Raw genomic sequence first — 22,395 nt, forward strand, 5'->3', positions numbered from 1 at the left:
ACTTGGCTCCAGCTGTACCCTTCTCTCAAGCTGGGTAACACATACAGCAACACGTCATATTAGCATATGAAATCAGGCTCTGGGGCACCCAAAGAATCGTTAAAACAAGCTTTGACAAGACATATCAAAGTGAAATGGCAGCTAGTGGACTGTGACTGTCAAGCAACAGTTGGGTGTCACTAATAAAGCTCGCTGCAAAACCTGCCTGTTGCAATCACTTGTGCCCTTCTCAAACTCACTTTCTTAAACTATCCAGAGAAACATGCCATGTATTTGCTAACTAAACTGCACTTAGTCCCTTCTTGACCTTCAGGTGCTTTAAATAACACACACAAGCAGTTTTTTCTCCTTTTTCCCCAACTAAATCCCATAAAAATCTTCAATTTCAGATTAACAGTCCTGATTCACTTGGTGAATCTTACTGGCAGATGAAAGATTCTAAATATTGTGGCTTTGCAATACATTTTGGGAGAAGAAAAAGCTCCCAACTGTTTGTGAAATAATCCATTTCTGCACGTTCATTTGTTCTTACTATTTAATGGTAAAGTTGCGAGTCAAAAGCTTCGATGGAAGACTCATTCTCCAGTTTATTATCATTGTACATACTATAGATTTCCTATATCTTTTCTATATCATGCATAGCAAAAGCATGAATATCCTGACACTCATTTCATCTCCCACTGAGCTGGAGACACTCAGCCAAAAAGGTAACATAATTCAGCAGCACACCTGAATATCAATTAATTTACTCCTGTTGTGGATTTCTCCCAGTTTCTCTGTCTAGAAAGCAGGTGTCTTCCTTGCACAGCTCCGTGTTTTTCAATAAAGGTATCAGAGGAAAAAAAAAGTGAGACTTTAAATATTCTTAAGGCATCATGTCTTATTTAAAAACTACTTGCAAATTGGCAGGCAGCTCGTAAAATATTTATGGAGCAGATTATAAAAGTGAAGTTGTAAAATGATCCCTATATAGGTTTATAAAATATAAAACGGACAGGCAGAGAGATGAAGAATCCAGCTGGGAAACCAATGCCCACTACCTTGCATGGCAGAAGCCAACTCATGGAGAAAAATCCTCCAAGACGTGAGGTAGGAAGATATTTGCTCTCTCTGGACCGATGGAGATTCTTTGTGTCTGCCCTGTGCTTCAGGGTGCCCTTGCTGGGTTGTGTGTGGCCCCTCCATCACTTGAGGCATCCCCCTGAAAAACAGAGAATGCCCAAGGGAAGGAGTTTTCATCTCCCTAGCTGGGGCCACCACTCTGGTCACAACCCAGGCAAGACACAGTCAGGGGACTGTGAATGTGGACCTTGGACATCCAACCCCAAGGTGGTGATGTGGAAGAGTTTTACATGCTTTTTTAACAGGCATAGGCCAAAGCATCTCAGCACACAGCCTAGGCATTACTGGAAATGCAAGCAGGGACAGCATTTAGACATCCCCAATGAGGAAAGGGACTTCATTTTGCTAGATGCAGTCAGTCCAATCGAATAGGTTGTGCCCTGAAAGTAGCATGCAATCTCCTATCCCAGCTGCAGAGATTTATACATGTATTTAATCTCTTAAATATGAGATTAACGAAGTATGTGTGCTTCTCTGAAACAGAGACAAAACACCACTTGTTTTGCAGGGGTGAGACCTTCACTGAGAAGTACACCTTCTCAATAAATCAGCTTTGAGGAATGCATCCAACCCACCTCAAGCTGTCATTTTACAGGAGGTTTGCAAGGACTGCAAGATTGTCGTTTTACGAGGGGTTGGTGCTCATTTCAGACTATTTGTTCCAAGATGGTAAATCAATAAAGCTGCATACGTGTTGCAGGGTAGGACTATGTTCCATGCAGAGGAACAAACAAACACAGATCCATCCATCTGGCCAAGATCCTGTCGCCTCAGCTCATGTGTGGAGACAATAACTTGTTCAGTAAATAGCTTCATCCTTGATAAACAATACCGATATTGAGAGGCAGAAGCAAAAGCCTATCACTTGTGATGTTGGTCCATGTTCAGCATTTGCCTTTACTGCTTAAATCCTAGAATAAATTCAGTATCACAAAATCAGGGACTGGTGTAAAACTAACAGCTTTTATACTGGAAGTTACTTCCCATTTTTCTGTTCACTTTTCTCCTGCACGAGATCAGAAGAGCAGTAAAAGGTCTGGTGACGACAAGCTAAGATCTTCAGCTCAGTGCAAAGATACACTAGATGGCTGGCCTGAGAGGAACCAGAACAGATTCCCTTCCTAAGGGCTGCAGGCTCAGAATCTTCTTAGCTGCTTTCCCAGCACTGCTGTCCACCTCTACACAGTGTGACCCTGTCTTTGACCCCTGATTAACTTGGATGCCTTACAAAGGAAGTTTCACAAATCCAGCAGTGGTATTTTTAGCCTTTAGACCTTCCCTGCCTTTGTAGTGAATGACTCCCTACTTTCCTAGACCACTGCCAGAACAATTAAAAATAATTTAAACAAGATACCATTTTCCCCGCTTACAGGAAGCTCCCTCTGAAGTGATCTCCATAAATCTCTCTAAAAAGGTTGTCGTGCCTTCCTATAGCAGAGCCAATGACATCTGTGCCTTTAAGTAACTTTTCCCATTTTCCCCTCCCAGCTTGTTCCTACATTAGTCTCTGCTGCTTAGGAGGAAACCTGCAGAGGGTGTTTTCCAGGTCAGCCAAGTTTTCTTTATGTCTCTCTCTTCTTCGTAGCCATCCAGTGCATTCCTGGTCTCCTCTGAGAAGTATTTTCCATTGCTGTCACACTCTGGTTGGGGGCCTTGCTGAAGACATTTGAAGCATGACTTGCAGCAAGGGACTGCTTGTGCACTGGTGGCACAGGCATGACAGACAACAGAAGTACCAGGAGGTTTTCTTTCAGCACAATCATTGTCAAAATGGTGGCTCACATACCAGAACAACATTTTGCAGGCACACACTTTGAGTTGAGCACTAACTGAAAAGTCACAAATACCAACTGAAAAATGCTCCATCAGGGGAAAAAACCCACAAACCCCCCTTCTGTTTTAGGGCCTTTGGGATTCGCATTCACAAAGTTCTCCCTGGTTCAGGCCTCTGTCAAAGCAAAAATACAGCACTAGAGGACCCAAAAATGGTCCACCTTAGAGACTGCTGTGCCCTACAGCAAGGACTGCACCACAACCCAGCTACCAACATGCAAAGCCTCAGCATCCCCCAGAAAACACAGTAGAAGAGTTTCACATCTCTCACCAGCTGTGCTGAAAAACCATCCCAATTTAACAATGCATGTGGGATGTCTCAGACCTTCTATGGTCTCAAGCAGCTACTTGATGGGGATGGTGATTTCATGAGTCTCAGGAGATTTGGGAAGATCTCTGCACAGATTACAGTCAATTCAGGGGCCTAAAATGCATTCCCTTTGGGAAGCAACTCAACTTGCGTCCAGACAAACCAACGTGATTAAAATCACCCCTCCTTTGATTAGTTAGAAAAGAGGGGAGAATACAAGAGAGTAGAAACTGGTGAGGCAGCCCAGATGGTGGCAAGAACAGGACAGCATGCAGTATGGACACGCACCTCTTGATGCCCGCAGAGATATGTCCAATACTGCTGGAGCATATCGTTGGCAAACAGCATCATGTCATTGCTGTGTATGTCATACATTGACATGTATGTCGATGACATACAGTTCATTCCACTGACATGCATGTTACATGCCACTAAATACCTTTCCACTCCCACCTACCCCCTGCCTCCTCTCTGGGGGCAAATTACCTCCCCGTCCCCTTTTAATGACAAGAAGCAGAACTTGATGAGTGTCCAGCATATGTGATGTTTTATTAGACACCTGGTGCAGTGTCTGGATTGATCATGTCATAACATATTGTCTTTTTTTCCCCTCTTGCTGGAGACACACTCTGCTTTGGGTCATGCTATTTCCAGTTGTTGAGATAGACAAGCTTGGTACAGAGATCAGATGAGAAAGTGATTTCCAGACCAATACAAGAAAGGAAGGGAGAGGCAGACTGCGCACAGAAAACATGGATGGAGGACACGAAGTAGGAGCCAGCACAGGTGGGAACACTGACCATGTTAGGCTCGGATAGGCAACAGCACGAAGAGAAGAAGCCCACCCACAGCCATGATCGCAGCAACTGAAAAGCAAACAAAAAGGCCCAGGATAAGGAATAATCCCACCGTCCTGGCAAGGTGCAAATACATTTGCAACATTTTTATATGCACTTCTTCTTTCTTATTGCAACTATTATTTGGACCTTAACACCCTGGGTTGCAAGATTTTCACAGCATGTTGCTATCATTGCAGAAAAATGCCTTGGGGAGAGTGTATAGATCCTGGTCCTGTAAAGCAATTAACCATGTGCTTCCTGTACTTGAGTACCACAGTTAGGATTAACGGGGCCACCCATGTGCTTAAACTTAAGCACCTGCCTTGAAGCAGGCAAAGTGACTTTTTTCCACAAGCGTGCATGTGGTACAAATACAATCTCCTTTGAAAAAAGAAAAGTACTGGATGAATACAAACCCCTGCTTTTGCAGACCCTTATGCATGTACTCAACTCACAGAGCCCTTTCTGCATCTCCTTGTATCAGCGAAGCTTTGCACCCACTTTAGGTATCTGCAGAGGCAGGACCTTGTGAGTCATGCGAGAGCATTCAGCCTAAATAAACTCAAAATATGGTGAGCTGAAAGGCACTGCATGCATCTACAGCTTGCCTTTGAAGGCTGCTCAGCCATTACTCTAGTCTAATTAGACTTTGGGTTCACCTGGCATCAGTAACCCAAGGCTGGCTGCACCCTTTATCCTTGTCAGAAAATGTGCACAGATAATTTTTCTGTTACCAAATCTATTAAGATAATTCACCCTGAAAAAGAACATAGGGCAGAAGAAACAGCAGAAAGGACTTCAGTACAAGCAAGAGCCCAATGGTGTAGATATGCTCCAGTTAGATCTCACTCATAATTTCTCCTCAGTCATCATAACATGTCGTTCTCAAAAAAAATTCTGTGCACATCAGACTTTTATACAGTTTAACTTACAATGCCTAAATACATTAAAATAGCTTATTTAGACAGAATTAACATTCTGCAACTGCACTGCCTTAAATTATGATGCAAAATAACTTCAGGCATGCAATGATTTACAGAATTATATACTGGATTATGTGCTTACTTAAATTAGAGCTGGTGAAGAATGTCTTCTAAGCTCCTTTTGCATCAGCAAAACAACTTGCTAACATTTTCTAAACAGCAATGCCAATATTTCTTACTATAATTGACAATATTTTCTATTTTCATAATACCCCAGCTTGTGCAGTCATACTAATATGGAAGCAGATCAGTTTTCTCTAAACCACTCCACTGATCCAAGTTAACACCAGAGGTCCAAACCCCAAAAGCGCACAAAGGGAAGCCAAGCACTATGCATTTTGAATCAATTTTGTAATTTTCTTCTTTTAACCTTGCAGGATTTGAGTGCAGGGAACTGGTGCATCTCCATAAGATCACTGTGGCTGTGACACTTATGTTTCAGATAGGAGGCCCTTTTCCCCCAGGCATTTTCTCATGGTTGCTGCCCGTCCTACACCCCCACACCACTCAGCATGCAAAGTCAAAGTTTTTGAAACAACAGTTCAATTAACCTGAAAAGCAACCACTTCCTTAAAATGAAAAGAGCTCGCTGTTTTCTTAAACAAAGAAAACTCTTTGAGCACCTCATCAGCAACTGGGCTGCTCTGAGACAAAATCAATTCACTGCACTGAATGCAGAGCACTTCAGATCTCACTCTCTTTATATGGAAGAAAAAAATGCTGAAGTGCAAGGGAAATGTGCCTCAATGCAGCCTTGCTCCAGCACACACATCAGCTATACAGCTGTGGTCAAAATACTCTGAATTTTAACATTATGGGAAATCTAAAGTGCTTAGAAAAAAACTAAACTGTATCAGCAGACAACAAAATTCACTTTCCAGTCCAAGGAGTGCTAGGAAAGGTAAGTGAACCTACTAATTGGACTGAACAGTTAGGACAAAGGAAGATTTATTACTACTCATGTTAAAAGGATGGCTTGACTCGGTAGATAAACTTCAGAATATAAAAATCCTGAGTCAAACAAAACTGGTGTTAAACTCCAGCAACCCCAACATGCACCTTGTGGCCATTACATTTGGGTGCTGATGGCTTTGAGGAGGGGTCAAATTTCCCATCTCCTCACTTCATGCAGGGTTTTCTTAAATCTAGAAACTGAGGAGCTGAAAGCAAAAGTTTTCCAGACAAGATCAAATGCTGTGGATAAGACACTGGTGTTTAATGAAATACACCTGGACCTCTTCAGAGGACTTTTAGCCAGCAAGCTGACCTATACCAGGGAGCAATAAGAGTGGAACTGAGCACTGTAAACATCAAATTTATCTGCAAAGTCTCCTCCAGCCTCACTGAATCCACCAGCAGACTCTGAGGAGAGCTTGTGGGGATGCTCTTGGTCAGGAGTCCACTCGATCTGCTGCAGGATAACAGATGACATGCCCACGTAACAGTGGAAGTTATTGAGCAAACACCTGCAGTGTTAAATCCCCTTTGCTGGGAAAGATCAAGGTGCTGAGGCGACGCCAACTCCAAATGCCAAGCTGTCTTCAAACAAGGTGTGACAAGGCTCTGAGCCCTGGCATCAAGAAAAGGGCTGCAGACAGGTAGAGAAAATGCAGAAGAGCCTGGAGCTCCAGTGACACTTCCAGGATCTCCACAGCCTGCTGGCACTGCCCTGTTCCTTGTCTAGCCCAACTCTACTGCTTTCAGTTACCTTGGGCACACAAAGATAACACTCCTCCTCCAGTTCTAGCTAAGGTGACCCCTGAAATGCTTATGTGGTTTCCAAACCCAACCGTCCAGAGAGCAAACTTTAACAAACGTATGTTAGGAGGACTTACCAACAAACTCGGCATTGTTTCAAACCTTGGGCTACATGCTTTATTAATGAAATGTATAAATATCATGGGCCCCAACAACTGTGCCTACCATTAATGCAATTAATTTACCACAAGTCTGCAGATGACCTGGTGAGCATTTGGAATTAAACTACATTTTTAGCTGCTAGATAGAATTCAGAGAGGCTCTGCCATATATAGCTGTGGCTTTTAAGAGTTATAAGTTGAAGTCTAGGAATTATGATAAATGAAAGCCTTGTTTGTTGCTTTTAATAAGCTGTTCTAATGGGATGCTCTTCAGAGGTTTGCAATTAAAGACTGAAATACTTGAGGGTGCCTGGGAAGATTTTTCTAATCCTTCATGCAGCCTTGAGGGATGGCAATGATTGCTTCCAGCATCTCCAGGTCAGGAGGCCAGCACTACACCTGGCAATTTGCGAGTCAACATGCTTGCTTTAAACATCAGAGAAGCAGCATTACACACTGTGAGCTGCTAGGAATATATTCCCATTTTGTCCAGAAGTATATGAATGTTTAAGGAGTCACCTGCTCTTCCTGCTGAGCTATCCTAGTTCACATGTTAAAGCACGTCTTTGCACTGTTCAAGAATGCAGAAGCCCAAGCAGATGATATCTATGTAATCACTATGGGAAGGAAAGCAACGTCTTCAGGGAAAGGAGCTGGACTTGGAAAGACCTCTGGCATTATACTTTTCTATAAGATGTAAAAGACGTGAAAAAGTACAGATAACCTTTTTTTCTAGGTAAGAGGCCAAGTGCTGCAACATGGTGAACCCCCAGGAGAGGTCATGCTTCTGATTTCTAGCATTCAAAGCAAGGTGAAACATCCACATATTCAGAAGTGCAGAAGGACAAGAGTCTGACTTTCTTCTTCATCCTCTATCCACTTTACAGCCAAGACAAGACACTGTAAAACCCCACTTCTAAACACTACATCCACTTGGGGTGCTCAGCAGGAGCCTCGAGGTGCTACCACTTTCAGCTTGAAGGGCAGACCAGTTGCCTTCTCCAAGTGGAAACAGGACTTGCACAATGCCATCAAATACATCATTTGCATGAAGGTGAGAAGATTTTGTCACTTACTGCTGCACTACCCCACATTTTCCCTGCTCAGACAAAGTTTATGCCAGCCACTTATCTGTTCATGACAGTCCTTCTACGCCGTTCCCTTGGCTGCTGCCGGAGCAACTCAGAAATAATGCTTTCAAGCACAATGCCTCATGGGCTTGGAGCTTAATTACAGATTTGGTTAACTCTCACTTCCTGTCTGGACTGAAGTCATCTGAAGGCTGATTATCCTGGGTCCCTAAACCCGCCTCAAAACTGCGGAGTGTAGACTGGCTTGCAAAAGCCAAAAAGTGTTTAGAATAAAAGAGGAATAAGGTGTTTAAGTAGCCAAATTTGGCGAGCTGATCTCGGCAGGATGTTAGAGATGGGTACTACAGGCAGCAGATTTCCACACCAGTCCTAGGAAGGTATCACCCTGTGCAGAAGTGTGCACTGGAGCACTCTGCTTTCAGAGAATGGCATTGCACACCAGTGCTGTGAACGCTCCTCGCTGGGAAAATGTACCAGCAAAGAGGCTGTTAACGTGATGGAGGTAGTAAAAACCTTGACCCAAACAGAAGCAGGCCCAGACCCTGCCTGCTCTTGGTGGATGGGAATTTTGACTTGGCAAAGCAATAGCTTCCTCAACAAAATCCTTCCTCTTGTCAGGTGAATTGTGGGGAATATTTGGCAGCAGGCAGCATCATAAAGTGGCTATAAATCACGAGACAATGTCCTGCAGGAAGAAGGAAGAGCAGGCAAGAAATGTAGAGATAAAAATCCTTTAAAAAGTCCCAACTAACAAAAATTGTGACTCATGCTGGAAAAATTCTCTATGAAAAACATTATCTATAGACTGTCTCCTGTTTCCTATGGAAATATTAAAAAAGCAAACTATTTTAAGCCCTGACACAACTTGAAAAATAGGATGGGGGGAGGTTGTGGCAAAATTAATCCATTTTTACCTTCCACATCACAGAAGGTTGTAAACATTGCCCCAGCACCTAGGATATACATCACAATCTTTCACTCTCTCTATTCCCTGAAAGTCACTTTTTAACAAGATGCACATATTTGTGTCCCAAAAGTAGCCCTCTGCTACCACAGGCACTAATATTTAAAAGTCTAAATCAGCTAAGGTCAAGGATGGATACTCTGGTGCAGAAGCCCCTAATTGCCAATACCCAGTTGGCAAGATTTGACTTTGCTTTGTCTTTCAAAGGCTAGTTCCTTGCCAGAAAAAGACTTTCTATATATGCATGACACCATGAGAAGGGCAGTTCTTGTTGCTTCAAAATTATTTTTTTCTCAAGTTCTATGAAAAGCTCCCTCTGGTTCTCTGGAAGATCACTTGAGAAGAAAAGGTCATCCATAATGGGTAGCTGACTATAAATGCAGATGCACAGTACACTTCTTAGCTATTTTGAGCAGCTTTTGCAAACATGCACAGCATTGACCTAATACCATTCCCACTCTACTCCATAAAAGCCCATGCTTTTGTTTAGTGATACAAAGTTCAAAAGCCTGGGGGACTGGAGGGACCAGCGGACTCTTAACACTCACCCTAAGGCCCTGTCAGTTTTGCAAACAGGACTTGGTTTGAAGGACAAAAGAGGGGGAACTGCTCTGGAGCAGTCAGTCTCCTTCCCACAGTGCTGAAAACCTGGGTTTGTAGGGAGAAAGAGACCAATGGCACACAACAACAACTGAGGCACCTTATTGCTCCTGCGAGATGGAGCACAAAGATCTTTGTGACTGGATTGTCCAACACAGATTGTAAAATAAAAGTCAGTAACAATTTTAGATTAATATATATTTCAATAAGGAACAATAATGGCAACCGACATCTAATTCAAGCAAAATTTATAGCCTTGCTCTATCTGTAAAATGCACTGAGCTTTTGAGAACACATAATCCTAACAAAACAAAGATAGTAACAACTCCATGTTCTTGAATTCAATACTTGTAGCTGGTTTAATAATAGATTTTCAATCCACTTCTCTTTTTTTGCTGAGACAACTACAGTCTGATTTAGTGAATCTCTTTGATTTGTAATCCCGATTGTTACATTATTAATATGCCCTTGATGTAAGGAGCAGGATAACTTAAAAAAGTGATCAGCTATTTTGCTTGGCATTTATGACCTTGGTCAGAGGACATGTTATTTACAGGAAGAGTTTTTGGGAGCATCTGCAAGTAAATCAGCTCTGAAATGCAGCTTAATTGTTTAGGGCAAAGTACATTTAGTTTCAAATTCCCAGGAACCCCCAGCTTCAGACACAAAGTGCATTTCCACAGATGGACGCTGGCATGTGGAAATGCCACCGTGACTACTGTTCAACTGACCTTTGGTTTAGGGCCAGCTGCCAATGGGAAATGCCAAGCTGTTACTTACATCCATTCAGAAGTGAGAAAACTGCAGATACTTGAAAGTAATAAAAGGGGAAGAGCTGTGGTTCTGCCTTCGGGAACCTAGCAGAAAATAAAAAGCCTGAGACCCCAGAAAACTCCCAAGTCCTATAACTGGAGAGTACTTTCAGAGCTGCCAAGAGCAGGATGACATCCACTTTGCACCGCAGAACTGCTCTCAAGCCTCTGCTCACTGCAGCGTAGGACTTGGGAGAATAAGTGCAAAAAGATGTCATACAGCATCCTAGGGAGGAATACCCTAATACTGAGGTGCCCAGGGCCTCCCAGGGAGCCTGGGAGAAGCATGAAGTCAGCAAAGAGTAGCCTATTTGCAGGAGCTGGCCAAGTTACATCCTCTGCTACAGAGGAAGAGGGTTTTTCTCCTTAGCTCTGCTGCTGAGCAGTAGCTGGTCTCTTACACCGCAAGAAAAGACAGAGCCTGGGCTTTGCTTGGTGTGGCAAGCAGTGATGATTCCACCTGGAGTTTAAAATGGTTGTTTTTCTAAAAGCAAGTACGGGAAAGAATTAGGAAAGAAAATTTACCTCCCTGGAACGAGGTACTGGAGTAACATAACCACTCCAGAGATATAGGAAAGCATCTTCCAGAAACAGGTTAACAGATTCAGAAAGGGATTATCCCATGACTTGGAATCCATTTATTGTCCCTGCAGTGTCACAGCAGGAGAGTCACTCCACAAATTGTCTTGAATCCATAACCAAGGCAAAGCAGCATGAGTGATACATCTCAGTGGCATCTCTGCTTCTTCCAAACCGGAGCAATTTCTTTGTTTTGCTTTGTTTAATTTCAAATTGTCTGTCATCTTTCTGAGTTTCTGGGGTTTATTTTTCTGTTCTCACAAGTCACTCCACGTACTAGACGGGCTTTAAAATTCACAGAAACTCAAAACTGGCTGAAAAGCTCTGTGGTTTTGAAGCCAGTTTTCTAATGGACCAAACCTGGCTGCTGGAGGCTTCTCCACCACCTCCAGCTGAGGGACTGTGCTCGTCTCAGTTTAGGGGAAGGGTTCAAAAGATAAAAATGGACCAAGAGCTCAGCTCCCTGTGTCTGCCCCTTTCCACACATACAGTGTGGCACCATGGGGAAGCTCCTGGAAACCTGCAGCTGCCCTGGGGTCCATGGAGGAAGGTGTGAGTACAAGGGAGAAGGATTAAGGCTGCAGCAGAGGTGGTGATAGAACTCTAGCCAAAGGAGACAAAAGATAAAGAGCTAAGAGGAAAAACATCCTGGAAAGCCCATTAGACAAAAGGACAGAAAGACATAATTAACAAGTACTGCTGACAAACGGCTCAGGATTTGCAACCACTTGCTTGGACCAGAGAGGGTAGCAGTAAAAAGGAGACCTACAAGGGTACACACTCCCCAGAGGAGTCCTGAGTGCTTGCCAGACTGTGGGAAGAGCAAGAGTTACTGGTAGCCGCACAGTAGCGATCCCCATGGCCACAGAGGGGATCCTCCACCTGTGATTCACTCCCCAGACTCCTCCCTCCAGAGTTGCCAGCTTACATCCATAGCTTCCCTATGGTCCCACATGCAGTCTCCTGTTTGCACTGATACAAGCACACATCCAGGCTGAGGGAAGCCAAAGTTTACATTCACCTGCTCTGTTTGAGGAGGAATTTGAATCAAAACCTCTGCCTACTGTGTTCAGAGCCAAGTCTTTTGACTACAGCTTTCTGGTAGGGTCTGGTGTGAATTGCCTTTAGCCATTCACCCTCTCTCAACTCCTCTCTGCTGCTGCATGCTTCTCATGCAGACAGTAGCATTTACTTTTCCATTTTTAAGCCCAACAAGTCACTCAAAGCAGATGACAGGAGCTCTATCGGCTGAGCTGGAAGAGACTGTCAGTCTCTGACCTTGAGTGGAGATGAGTCTGGCACCACACTTACCTTTCAAGACAGGAAATAACTGTGTTTGTGTCCTTCCATGGATGCCTTATGCCTGGGGACCCAGCTGCTCAGCCTGGCTGGATTTCACTGCTCTGCATTCTCAGACTGATAGCCTACCTCCTCTGGTAAATAAGACCCTTGACCAACATACTCAGTGCAGTTCCTAAGCAGGTATCTGTAACACCTCTTAACTCTTAAAATATCCTGTAATTTACAGCCACCTTGCTAGACCTGAGCTTAAGACAGACCTGTATCATGAAAGCAACAGTGGGCTGATTGGTACTTTGGAAGCATAAATGTTTACTTTGCACTGAAAACAAATTCAGCCTTATCAGGAGATGCACTTCACAATGCTTTGCATGAAGGACATTGCATTGTTTGACTACTGCCACAAAAAAATGTACTAATATACATGTAGAATACAAAAAAAATGTCTTGCATGCTGGCTGCCACGCAAATTTGGTGTTGCATTACAAACCGATCCTGATACAAGCCAGATTTTGCCCCAGTACCACAATCTCTTGTTCACCAACAAATTCCATCAACTTCCATTTGAGTTGTGAAAGATAGTATAGCCCAGGCTTTCATCACTTGCCTATGTTTAAGCACATGAGAAGTCAGTGAGATTGTCTGATGGTTTGAAGCTGAGTGTCTCCCTTCGGGAGAGGAGTTCTCTGTATAATTTACTAACACTTGGGGAACACATCAGTAACCTACACATGAAAAATGAAATCCAGATCTGACCAAAACGTGAGGTATTTGGACATTATGGTGGGTTTCTTTCCATTTTCTTTGCAAGTGTTTTCTTGAAGTCGAGTTTTCTCTGTGAGCAAAGTCCATTGCAAGCTCTGAATGCAAACATATGGGGTTGAGGATATTTTACCTGTAATATGTTCTGCTTATTTTTAAAGGAATGTGAAAACACTCTTGTGATAATCGAGTCAAATAATCAGGGCCAGTCTATACACAGATGACAATCATTGGGAAGTGAACTACATCTGTGAGTGAGCCTTTGCCATTCCTACTTGTCCAAACAGATCAATCAGCCCACCCTTGTGCTATTTTACAGTGCTACTGCTTGAAAGCTTCATTCACATGCTGCTTTTGCCTAAATTGCACTAATCAGCTGAACAGATAAAAGTTATTACAAAAGTTGGAGAAGTATAAATACACAGCTTCTTCTCTTACCTTCCACTGAGAAGGAAACCGATAACCACAGCCAGCAGAATGACTCCCACTGTTACAGACACAACAATTATAGGAATCTGGCTCTGGTCACTGGATGCAGCTACTGCTGAGATGAGAAACAGAAAATGGAGATTAAGGTTAAAATGACAGTCAGCTCTCATACGAGTCTTTCTAGTGAGGCTGTCAGTGAGGTTTCAAGTCTTACCAGTTCGTTTCTTCTTCTATGGTTTGTGTTTTCTCCCTTTGCTGTCTGTTTCTAGTTTGGAAAGGATATGAGCGGAAAGAAAACAAACCCACATGCAACACTAAGCCAAAAATTCAACAAGATTGTATCTCATTGCTGAATTCAGAAACCAAATTGTTGCAAAATGCAGCCCTTGAGTTTGTGAACTCAAGTTTTTCTCCCTGAGTTAGCTGCATTAGAAATCATAGAGATAAAAGATGAAAACCCAACAGGCTCTCATTTGCAGAGAGAACATTTATGGAATGTTATTATTAAGAGACATGAGCAAGATCTCCAAGATAAAAAGACTACCTGCACTTCAAGAAGCTGTAAACAATTATAAACTAACTCCTTGTGGCATCTATATCACATGGCCAGAAGGTGCCCTCTGTAAAACAGGAATTTGCCAAGATACATACACTGGCTGGTCTTTTCATCAGCCAAAGGAAGTAAAACTCTTCCAGCCCATGCCTTGTAAAGAGCCCTTCTACCAAAAGGCAGGAGACAAATCCTGTGATAAAGATGCCAGCAGAAAGGTCAAGAAAGCCGTTTAAGAACTGAGTTTTGACAGTTAAGTAAGAGCAGGTGAGCAAGCTCCTGTAACCTGTAAAATGTAAATGCTAATACCCCTTGTATCTTGATTATCTGCCCTACACTGCAAGGGGAAGGAGCCTGTCTCTCCCCAGGGGTTTGCATATGGGGTTCCCCAAGTAGAAACCAAAGCCTCCTCACCTTGTCCTCTTTGCTGCCAGCTTATTTAGTGGTGTATATTTAACCACCCCAGGGCACAAATCTAGTGTTCTCCCTGCAAAACCAGGTCCCTGGTGCAGGCACTGCAGCTCTGCAGGGAGAAAACTCATTATAGCTCCTACCCTTGTGCCAGCCTGCAATGAAGCTTCATCCACTCTGGGGAGCAGCAGGAATCAATTGCATACTGAAGAAGCCTTTAACTAAATGATTGAACTAGAAAAGGATCCCTAACGCAGCATTAATGTTATGGAGGCTATAAAATAACTGAATATAGCCCCATATTAATTGTTAAAAGAAAAGAAAGACGAAAAGGTATGTCATTAAACATTGATCTGCAATGGGCCTCAAGTAGTTCTTCATATGGGAGCTCTTCAATGCTTAACTACGAGTGGGGTGGACCTGCTACAGCAATGTAAATGATTTCAGAAGGATGGGTCCTGATACATTAAATATTTAATGTTAACTGCTCCAAAACCCTGCCATCATCTGGAGATTTTATTAGCTTCACAAACTTATGGGGGCTCCTGAAGATGATGTTTCATTGCTTTCTTGACAAAATAATTAAAAACATTTAAAGGAGAATATTAAGCAGTAACTTTTTGCACAGCTCAAGGGATGGGGGAATCAAATAAATCCTGCTGTGATCTATGGCAGCTGGAAAGCCTTAATCCAAAGTCCCAAGTTGGGACCTTGCTGCTATTCAAAGTCAGGGACACATACACACCTTCATTACCCCTTCTCAACTTGGTGACGTGTTCCTAGTCCTACCCAGCAGACCAGCTGGATTAGCTCACCGATTCAGTCTAAACCCAGCTTTTGCTAAGGTTAGTTTTATTGAGGCTAGACAAGCTCAGTGGCATTTGGAAAGGAGGACAGTAACAAGTGGATGTATCCAGCAACAGCTTCCACTTAAATAAAAAATTTTCACTGAAAAATGCAGCCCTGGCTGCCTCATGGTGCTTTGCAGAATTGCACATGCAGGCAGCAGAAAGTAAAAATTCCCAAAGTTTGGAAGAAGGGAAAAGTCCAAAGCAGGCTATACCTTCCCCTGGACTGCATTTCTCAGGCTGTTGTTGTATACTTCCTCCAAGTGTATTAAAGATAACTACAGAAATCTTGCAAACTGGAAACAAAACCTGTTGTTCAGTCCAAATTATTTGGAGACTGTTTTTGATTCTCAGAACAGTCACTGACAGGTTTTCATCTGTGCTTAAATCAAAATAATTTGCTTTGGCTCTAACGTGAAGTTCAGATCTGAACTCTGAAGTAGCAGTGAGACTTGGATCTGTGCTTGTTTTCAGATTCTTCAGGACATGCAGGAAATCAGTGAGAGTCTGGTCACTCCTGACACTAATACTGACTTTATATAGGGCCTTGGGAAAAAAAAATCTTTTTATAAGGTTTTAAATGTCAAACAGAGATGTATTTTGTAAGATACTGAGGCTAACATTGTATTTAAATTCTAGCAAGAGTTTAAACATCTTGTTAAGTCTGGTCTCAGCCAGAGTTTGAGTCCAAGAGAAGAACAGTTCCCAGCTCCCAAACTTGGGACCATTCAGTAGGTATTCCTCTGACTACATCAGCAGCTCCTAGGTATCAGAGAAGTACCTATTTCTCTGCCTTTAAAATGCTAAAAGGACTAGGGTGCAGGTGCAACAAAATGACTCAAGACATTTCTAGTGTTTAAAGATATTTCCACATGATGTCCTCAAAAAAACCTGATGAACACATGACGGGCTTTATGGAAGTGCCACTATTTTGAGACCAGGACTGTAGGTACTAGATCAAATGTGCATATATTTCATGTATTACTCCTTAATAGCCTGGAACACTATTACTCAAATGACTTTAAACTAGAAACTTTCCAACTGAGAGCAAAACTATATATAATAATTTTTGACATAACATGATTTAGTTGCTACTTGTAGGGCACGATTAATGGTTAATACAATGAGATATACATTAAATAGACCATTCTTATTGCATTAATGTTTGCATCGTGATGCAATTTCCATATTATTAGCTCAATCACTGGCTCCACAGCTACATCTGCACATGTATAATGATTTGTTTAAAATCTATTACAGCTTCAATGGTAGCATGAATTGAAGAGACAACTTGGCATCTTCTTCTCAAAGATGATGAATTTTAAATGAACTGGACTAACAGTAATCAAAGTATTGATGAATTTAAATTTCCAAGGAAAACACAGAAAATAGTTTCTTTTCCACAGGAATGAATGGAGTATTTCCACCACAAAATTTCTCTCCCGTGCAAAATGTATAAAAAATTAATAAATGACAGCTGTACAAACTAAAAGTGGTACTTTCTGGTGGAGAAAATTATATTTGACACCTCAGCAAAAATGTTGTATTTGGGACAAAAAGAATTTCCCCACAGCTGTGCCTGAACACAGAAGAAAGAGCAGCTGAGCCTCTGCGTGCCTCAGGAATTCACTCTGCCACAGAATCTGTTCCAGAATCCAGACCTGGATAATCAGATTCAGTAAAAAAAAAAATATAGAAAATTTCAAACCCCACAAATCTATACCAGATCAAGCAGAAGTCCTGCACATGCAGTGCACATTTTTTTCCATTTCTGATCACTAGTCAAACTCCTTTCCTTGAGGCTGTGGCATTGGCAGCCAACAGAAACTATCTTTTAACTTGACAGGAACTTGCACCAAAAGATACTAATGCTTGTTAAACTCCTCCCCTTGCAGAGAGGCACTATTTCAGGTTTTTTCCCCCAAATACAGATATTTAAGAGAGCTCAGCATCCTCTGCAGAATACCATTAAGAGGCGTGGAGGAACAGATCTTAGCCCCTCTGTCCCTCCTGAGAGAAGAGCCCTTATCCTCTCTTGCATCAGCTCCCATAAATACAGGAGATTTCTAAGCAGGGAAAGCCTGAAGACCTCCTGCTCATGATGTGGGCTGAGGAGGCAAAGGACAGATATGTTCAGTGCACAGTCATGATGTGCCTGATGTTTCCAAAGTCAGGGGATGAAGCCAGTAAAAGGAAGAGCTCTCTGCAAAGATATCGATCCCCTGACTCGTTTCTGGTAACTGTTCCAGGACATGGGCCGACAGTAATTAAAAAGACTTACACACTGGGCTGGTTTCAAACTCAAATCTTCGGCTGAAGCCACCATAGCCGGCAGCCGTCCGGGCTCGGATCTGGAAGACGTACGCTGAACCCGGTTTCAAGCCATCTGCCGTAATTGTTGTCTCTTTGGATTTGATGATGGTGTAGCTCGTCTCCTGGTCCTTTTCCCAACACCCCCCCAAAAACCACAAAGTTCAAACACATAAATAATGGCTCTCAGAGAAGACAGATTCTTAACAACCCCCAGAGCAATGTTATAAAGGGTGACCGAAGCACGCATTTTTGAGGATTTTTCCTCGAAACCCCCTCTCTGAAGGTCCCTTCTGCAGTACAAAATATGAGTTCTCATTTTCAATTTATAATCAATGATTCTAGGAGGCATGCAACTGGCATCTGTAGTAGAAGCAGTTTTCCATCACTCAGGATGCACATGGCCTGGGGCAATGGCAAGGTTTATTATACAAAGATCAATCCCAAGGCACAGGGAAGATAAAAAAAGCCCCATCGCCTTAGAAAGGGATTTTAAATTTATACCAACACAGCTTTCCAGTAATGTATCCAGGCCTAAATAATAAATAATATATTATACATTGTACAACTTTATGCTGGCATTTCTAGAGCCAAGAATTAGACCTTGGGAAGGGAGTAATAAACCAAAACTCCAGGAAAATACCTAATTTTTGCATTGTTCTTCTGCAGCAATGAACTAGAAGAAAAACTGCTGAAATAAATCTTCATCTACATCAGTTTCTAATATGAAACAATTTCAGTTCTTTGATTAAAATTTTGCTCAAATGCTTGGTAATTACTCTTAGAATTATTTACTGTAACACATAATCTAGACAAGAGCTCATAAATTAAGGTCTACAAATTTGGAAACTGCTTTTTATTCACCATATCCTCTCATATCCAAATTATTTTGAGTTAAATTGGAGCTCTTAGTAATTCCCTACCAAGATTTCTGCATAGCTCTTAGGATCTGAACTGATTTTTTTTTTTTTTTCTTAATTTAATGGCCAACTTCCCATAGACAGTACTATGCTTGGCTAAGATGCTGGGAATCTCCAAATGTAAGATTACAGAACTTCTCATTTGAAAGCTGTTTTGGAGAAATGTGTACACACACACACACACACAAACACATATATATATGTGCCTTTTTTATCATATTAAAGAGTGATTCCTCTTACAGGACCGTGATCTGACAAAACTCAAACATTTAATATAGACAATTCTTGTCCCTTGGAAATTAATGCTGTGAATTTACCCTTATGAAGGGCTGAAAATCCAGAAAATAAAAATTATAGTAGCAACAAACAAAAAGGATTAAGGACAAAATCCCCAATCTAACTCAATGACTGGTTAAAAAGCAATAAGTCACATCTTTGCTTGTACGTCAGCCAGTTAGGTTTTCAATATACTGTTGGCTTCTGCAAACACTTAAACTCTTGCACTTTTCTATGGAAAATAATAAGCTTCACTATCAACCTGAATGAAATAAATCAAGACAGCATAAAGTTGGATTGGCTGGATCTACATCCCCATGAAGGAATTGCACTTCAAGAACTACTTAGTGAAGCTATTTGAGACTAGTTCTGGACCACAAATACAACATTTTTAGGGCCCCCATCCTGCCAATTTTTTGGAAAACAAACTAAGTAAAATGAAGGAATATATGGATTTTTTGGCTTTAATTATTTGCTCATTATCAAGGTTTCTAGAAGCTAATCTTCCCAAGCCACTCCATGGTAAGAACTCAATGTGCCACAACAGTCATTCAAACAAGGTAATAAAATAATTAGTAATGGATTCTTTCCAGCAACAGAATAACCTGATTCCTGCTTTGTGCTTTAATCTTGAAAACCTCAGCCCTATTTAAGTCACTCACACATCTAGTGCCCATTCACAAGCTCCCTCATCTGCGAAAATAATGTTGATTTTATCTTGATGGAGATTTATGAAATTCTTTTCCCTCTTTGCATGGACTGCTTGAGCAGGTCCCTCCCATGGTCAGAGAAAGAAGAGAGAAGGAATAAGGACTTAGTACTGGTTCATGTTCAGTGATTTCAGCTGGGTCATAGACAGAGCTAATGAAATATCTTCCTTAAAACAGAAATTCAACCCCCCCAAAAAGTGAATTGTGACTCAATTTCACTATTTTTTTCTTGTTTTCATGTAGAAAACCTGGGTGTTTCAGAAGAAAAAAGAACACCTTACCATTCCAGCTATGGCGAAAAACTGCTGTTTGGTCAACTCCTGCAAACCTGATTCAAGGAAATCTAAGATTTCCAAAGATTTAAGGCTGTATCACTCAAAATATACTATTCTGATAAAGGGCATTTGTAACCTATTTAATTTAAACTACATTAATTTTTTCAGGAAGAGTACAAGTTGATATTGGAAATGAAGACTAGGACAGGCAAGTTTTTGGGGAGAGTGCTTCCCATTAGATTGAGAACAAGAGCTGGAAAACCCAGGCAAGCTTTTAAGCCAGGATTCACTTCTTCATATCAGAGCATATACTATCTCTTCACAAAACCTTTCTTCTCTCCTTACACCGTGGATGAAAAATCAAGTGAGAAATTGAAATACCTAAGGCGAGGGATTGTCTGATGTTTCTGGGAGGAGACAGATGCTCAATCCCCAACCCCTCCTGTTTTTAACAAATGAGCAGGCTCTATCTTAATGTGATAAGGCCACAGAGGAATCTGACACGCATATTTAATGTATTTGTTCAAGAGAAGTGGCACACTAATGGAAAGCAACACCCCATTTCAAGTCTTCCTAATCATTTACTGCAAAATCAATCTGACATTGATTTATGCATAAAATCACTCCATTCCCTTCCATGACTCAAGTAATTACAACTAAAAGAAGAAAACAGTAAAGAGAAGGTACTTGGGATGCTCAGCAATCAGTCCATCACACCTTTTCAAAATATTTGATTTCGTATTCCAGGATGATGCCATTGGGTCGATCTGGCTCCTGCCAGGAAAGGGAGATGCTATTTTTAGTTATCTTCCCTTTTTTCACACTACTGACTGGAGAAGGTGCTGCAAGACAGGAGAAAAACAGAACAGACAAAAACCATTGTTAGCAAGATGGTCTGCCCTGGCCAAAGTCAAACTCATCAGTGCATCCTCAAACACAAGGTAATCCTTAGGTACTGCAGATCAACAGGGTCTGTTTTTACCTTGGTGGTATTTGCCTGTCTTTAACAACTGGACTTGCACAGATTTTCAGCAGCTGACCAGCATCACCAGTCCGAGCAAAGGAACAACACGAACTACTGTCAGCAGCTTATACATCGACCCTGTCTTTTCAAGCACTTTTCAAACACATCAACTCCACACCTTCCCTTTTCAAACACGTCAATCACTTACATTATCAGGATTACATATTGATTATGTTTTACTTTCTTCTGTCCGCTTTCAAGTTATATATTCTTCAGAAGATCTTAGATTACATGTGCTTCTTTTTTTTTTTTGGATTGCAAGTAGTTTAAGACTAGGCATCTTTTAGCCCCCTCCTTCCAGAAGCAAGGAATATTATGACCTTTATAATTCAATTGCTCTCCATAAATATCACTGGGGTGTTACAGTTCACATAGTGATGCTAATTCCTTGCAAATGGCAAAAGATTTTAATGGCAATCACAGTTCGGAAGTTCGTGGTGTGCTTGGGAAAGCCACAGCATGAAAGCAGCTATACCAGCTCTGCTTATTATTTTAAGATGCAGCTCTGAAAGGTTATCTGCCCTTTGCAGCACACATGTGCATCAGAAACAGGCTTGATCCTTTGTATTCAGTTCAATGTCTGCAGAGACTTCTTAAGTTGTGGTTGCTACCACCCTGCCAGCTCTCCAGCAAAAGTTGCTATGGGCAATGCAACCTTAACACTCCAGGTATTTCATGCCAGAGATTAGGAAACAACACTGAGTGAAAAGAAAAGGGGACAAGCAAAATTCAGTCTCTCATTTTCAGGGCCAAGAGCAGCTTCTCCAGAGATAAAAACAGCCCACGCCTGGCTGAGGGGCTTTGACTCACCCTTCACATGGGCCAGTTCCTGGCAAAGATGACAGGAGGCTGAGGAGACCCATGGCAAAGATTTTTGTGGCCATATGAGGAATGAAGTACAAAGAGCAGTAGCAAATGACCACATTTTATCTTTCAAAATGTATTTGGAACTATATTAAAAAAAAATTTCTCCTATATGCAGGACTAGCTAATTATCTTAATACTAAAAAAAACCCCAATACATTAAGTAAAATAGAGACAACAAATAAATTAATTTTTCCAGGTCTGATTTTAAGCCAAAAAGTAAGGGAAGAGCTCCAGACAATTATTTCTGGACTGAAGGCTAGGAGCAAGACTTCTCTTAATGCAAATTCCTGCACTTCAGTCTTCCTTCAGGCCCAGTTTTTCTCACTCCTGTTTACTAATTCTTCCCCAGACTGGCTCTTGGAGGATCCTGAAAGGTGTTGGCCATTTCCGTATTGACTTCTGCTGGAGTGCTGGCATCAGGCTGCACAGACAACGTTTGCCTGTCAGTTGTGCATCCACCACTATGCTCGCAACTGCTCCACTGAGTGAGTAAAAACCACCTTGATTTGAATGATGATCATATTATTTATGCAGGCGCTGTACAGTGATCGTCAACAATTTTTCATCTGCAAAAGTCACCTTACCCCCAGCTGACATCCTCTACCAGTTTTTGGGCTACGTGAAGGCAAATAACAACCTAAGTACAAATGGCTAATCTGATATAGAACTTAATTAATCCAGGTGCCTAAATATGCATTGTGCATTCATGAGCACAACAAGCT

At 41.8% G+C, this 22,395-nt stretch overlaps 1 protein-coding gene across 10 annotated transcripts in view; it reads right to left on the reverse strand.

Annotated features, from left to right (window-relative positions):
• EPHA5 (EPH receptor A5) overlaps window positions 1-22,395 on the reverse strand; it is a 202,963-nt gene that overhangs the window by 33,459 nt on the left and 147,109 nt on the right. For 4 of the 10 annotated variants that reach the window (XM_027676978.1, XM_027676976.1, XM_027676969.1 and 1 more), the window contains 4 exons: window positions 20,500-20,624; window positions 17,573-17,732; window positions 13,492-13,597; window positions 4,066-4,131 (listed from right to left, as the gene is read on the reverse strand). In XM_027676978.1, coding sequence (XP_027532779.1) covers window positions 4,066-4,131; window positions 13,492-13,597; window positions 17,573-17,732; window positions 20,500-20,624 — 457 coding nt within the window. The remainder of the gene's footprint in view (window positions 1-4,065; window positions 4,132-13,491; window positions 13,598-17,572; window positions 17,733-20,499; window positions 20,625-22,395) is intronic. The other 6 variants (XM_027676970.1, XM_027676972.1, XM_027676977.1 and 3 more) reach the window with 3 other exon arrangements.

This window comes from Neopelma chrysocephalum, unplaced genomic scaffold (genome assembly GCF_003984885.1).
Source record: "Neopelma chrysocephalum unplaced genomic scaffold, ASM398488v2 Primary Assembly neopelma1_42b, whole genome shotgun sequence".
NCBI lineage: Eukaryota > Metazoa > Chordata > Aves > Passeriformes > Pipridae > Neopelma > Neopelma chrysocephalum.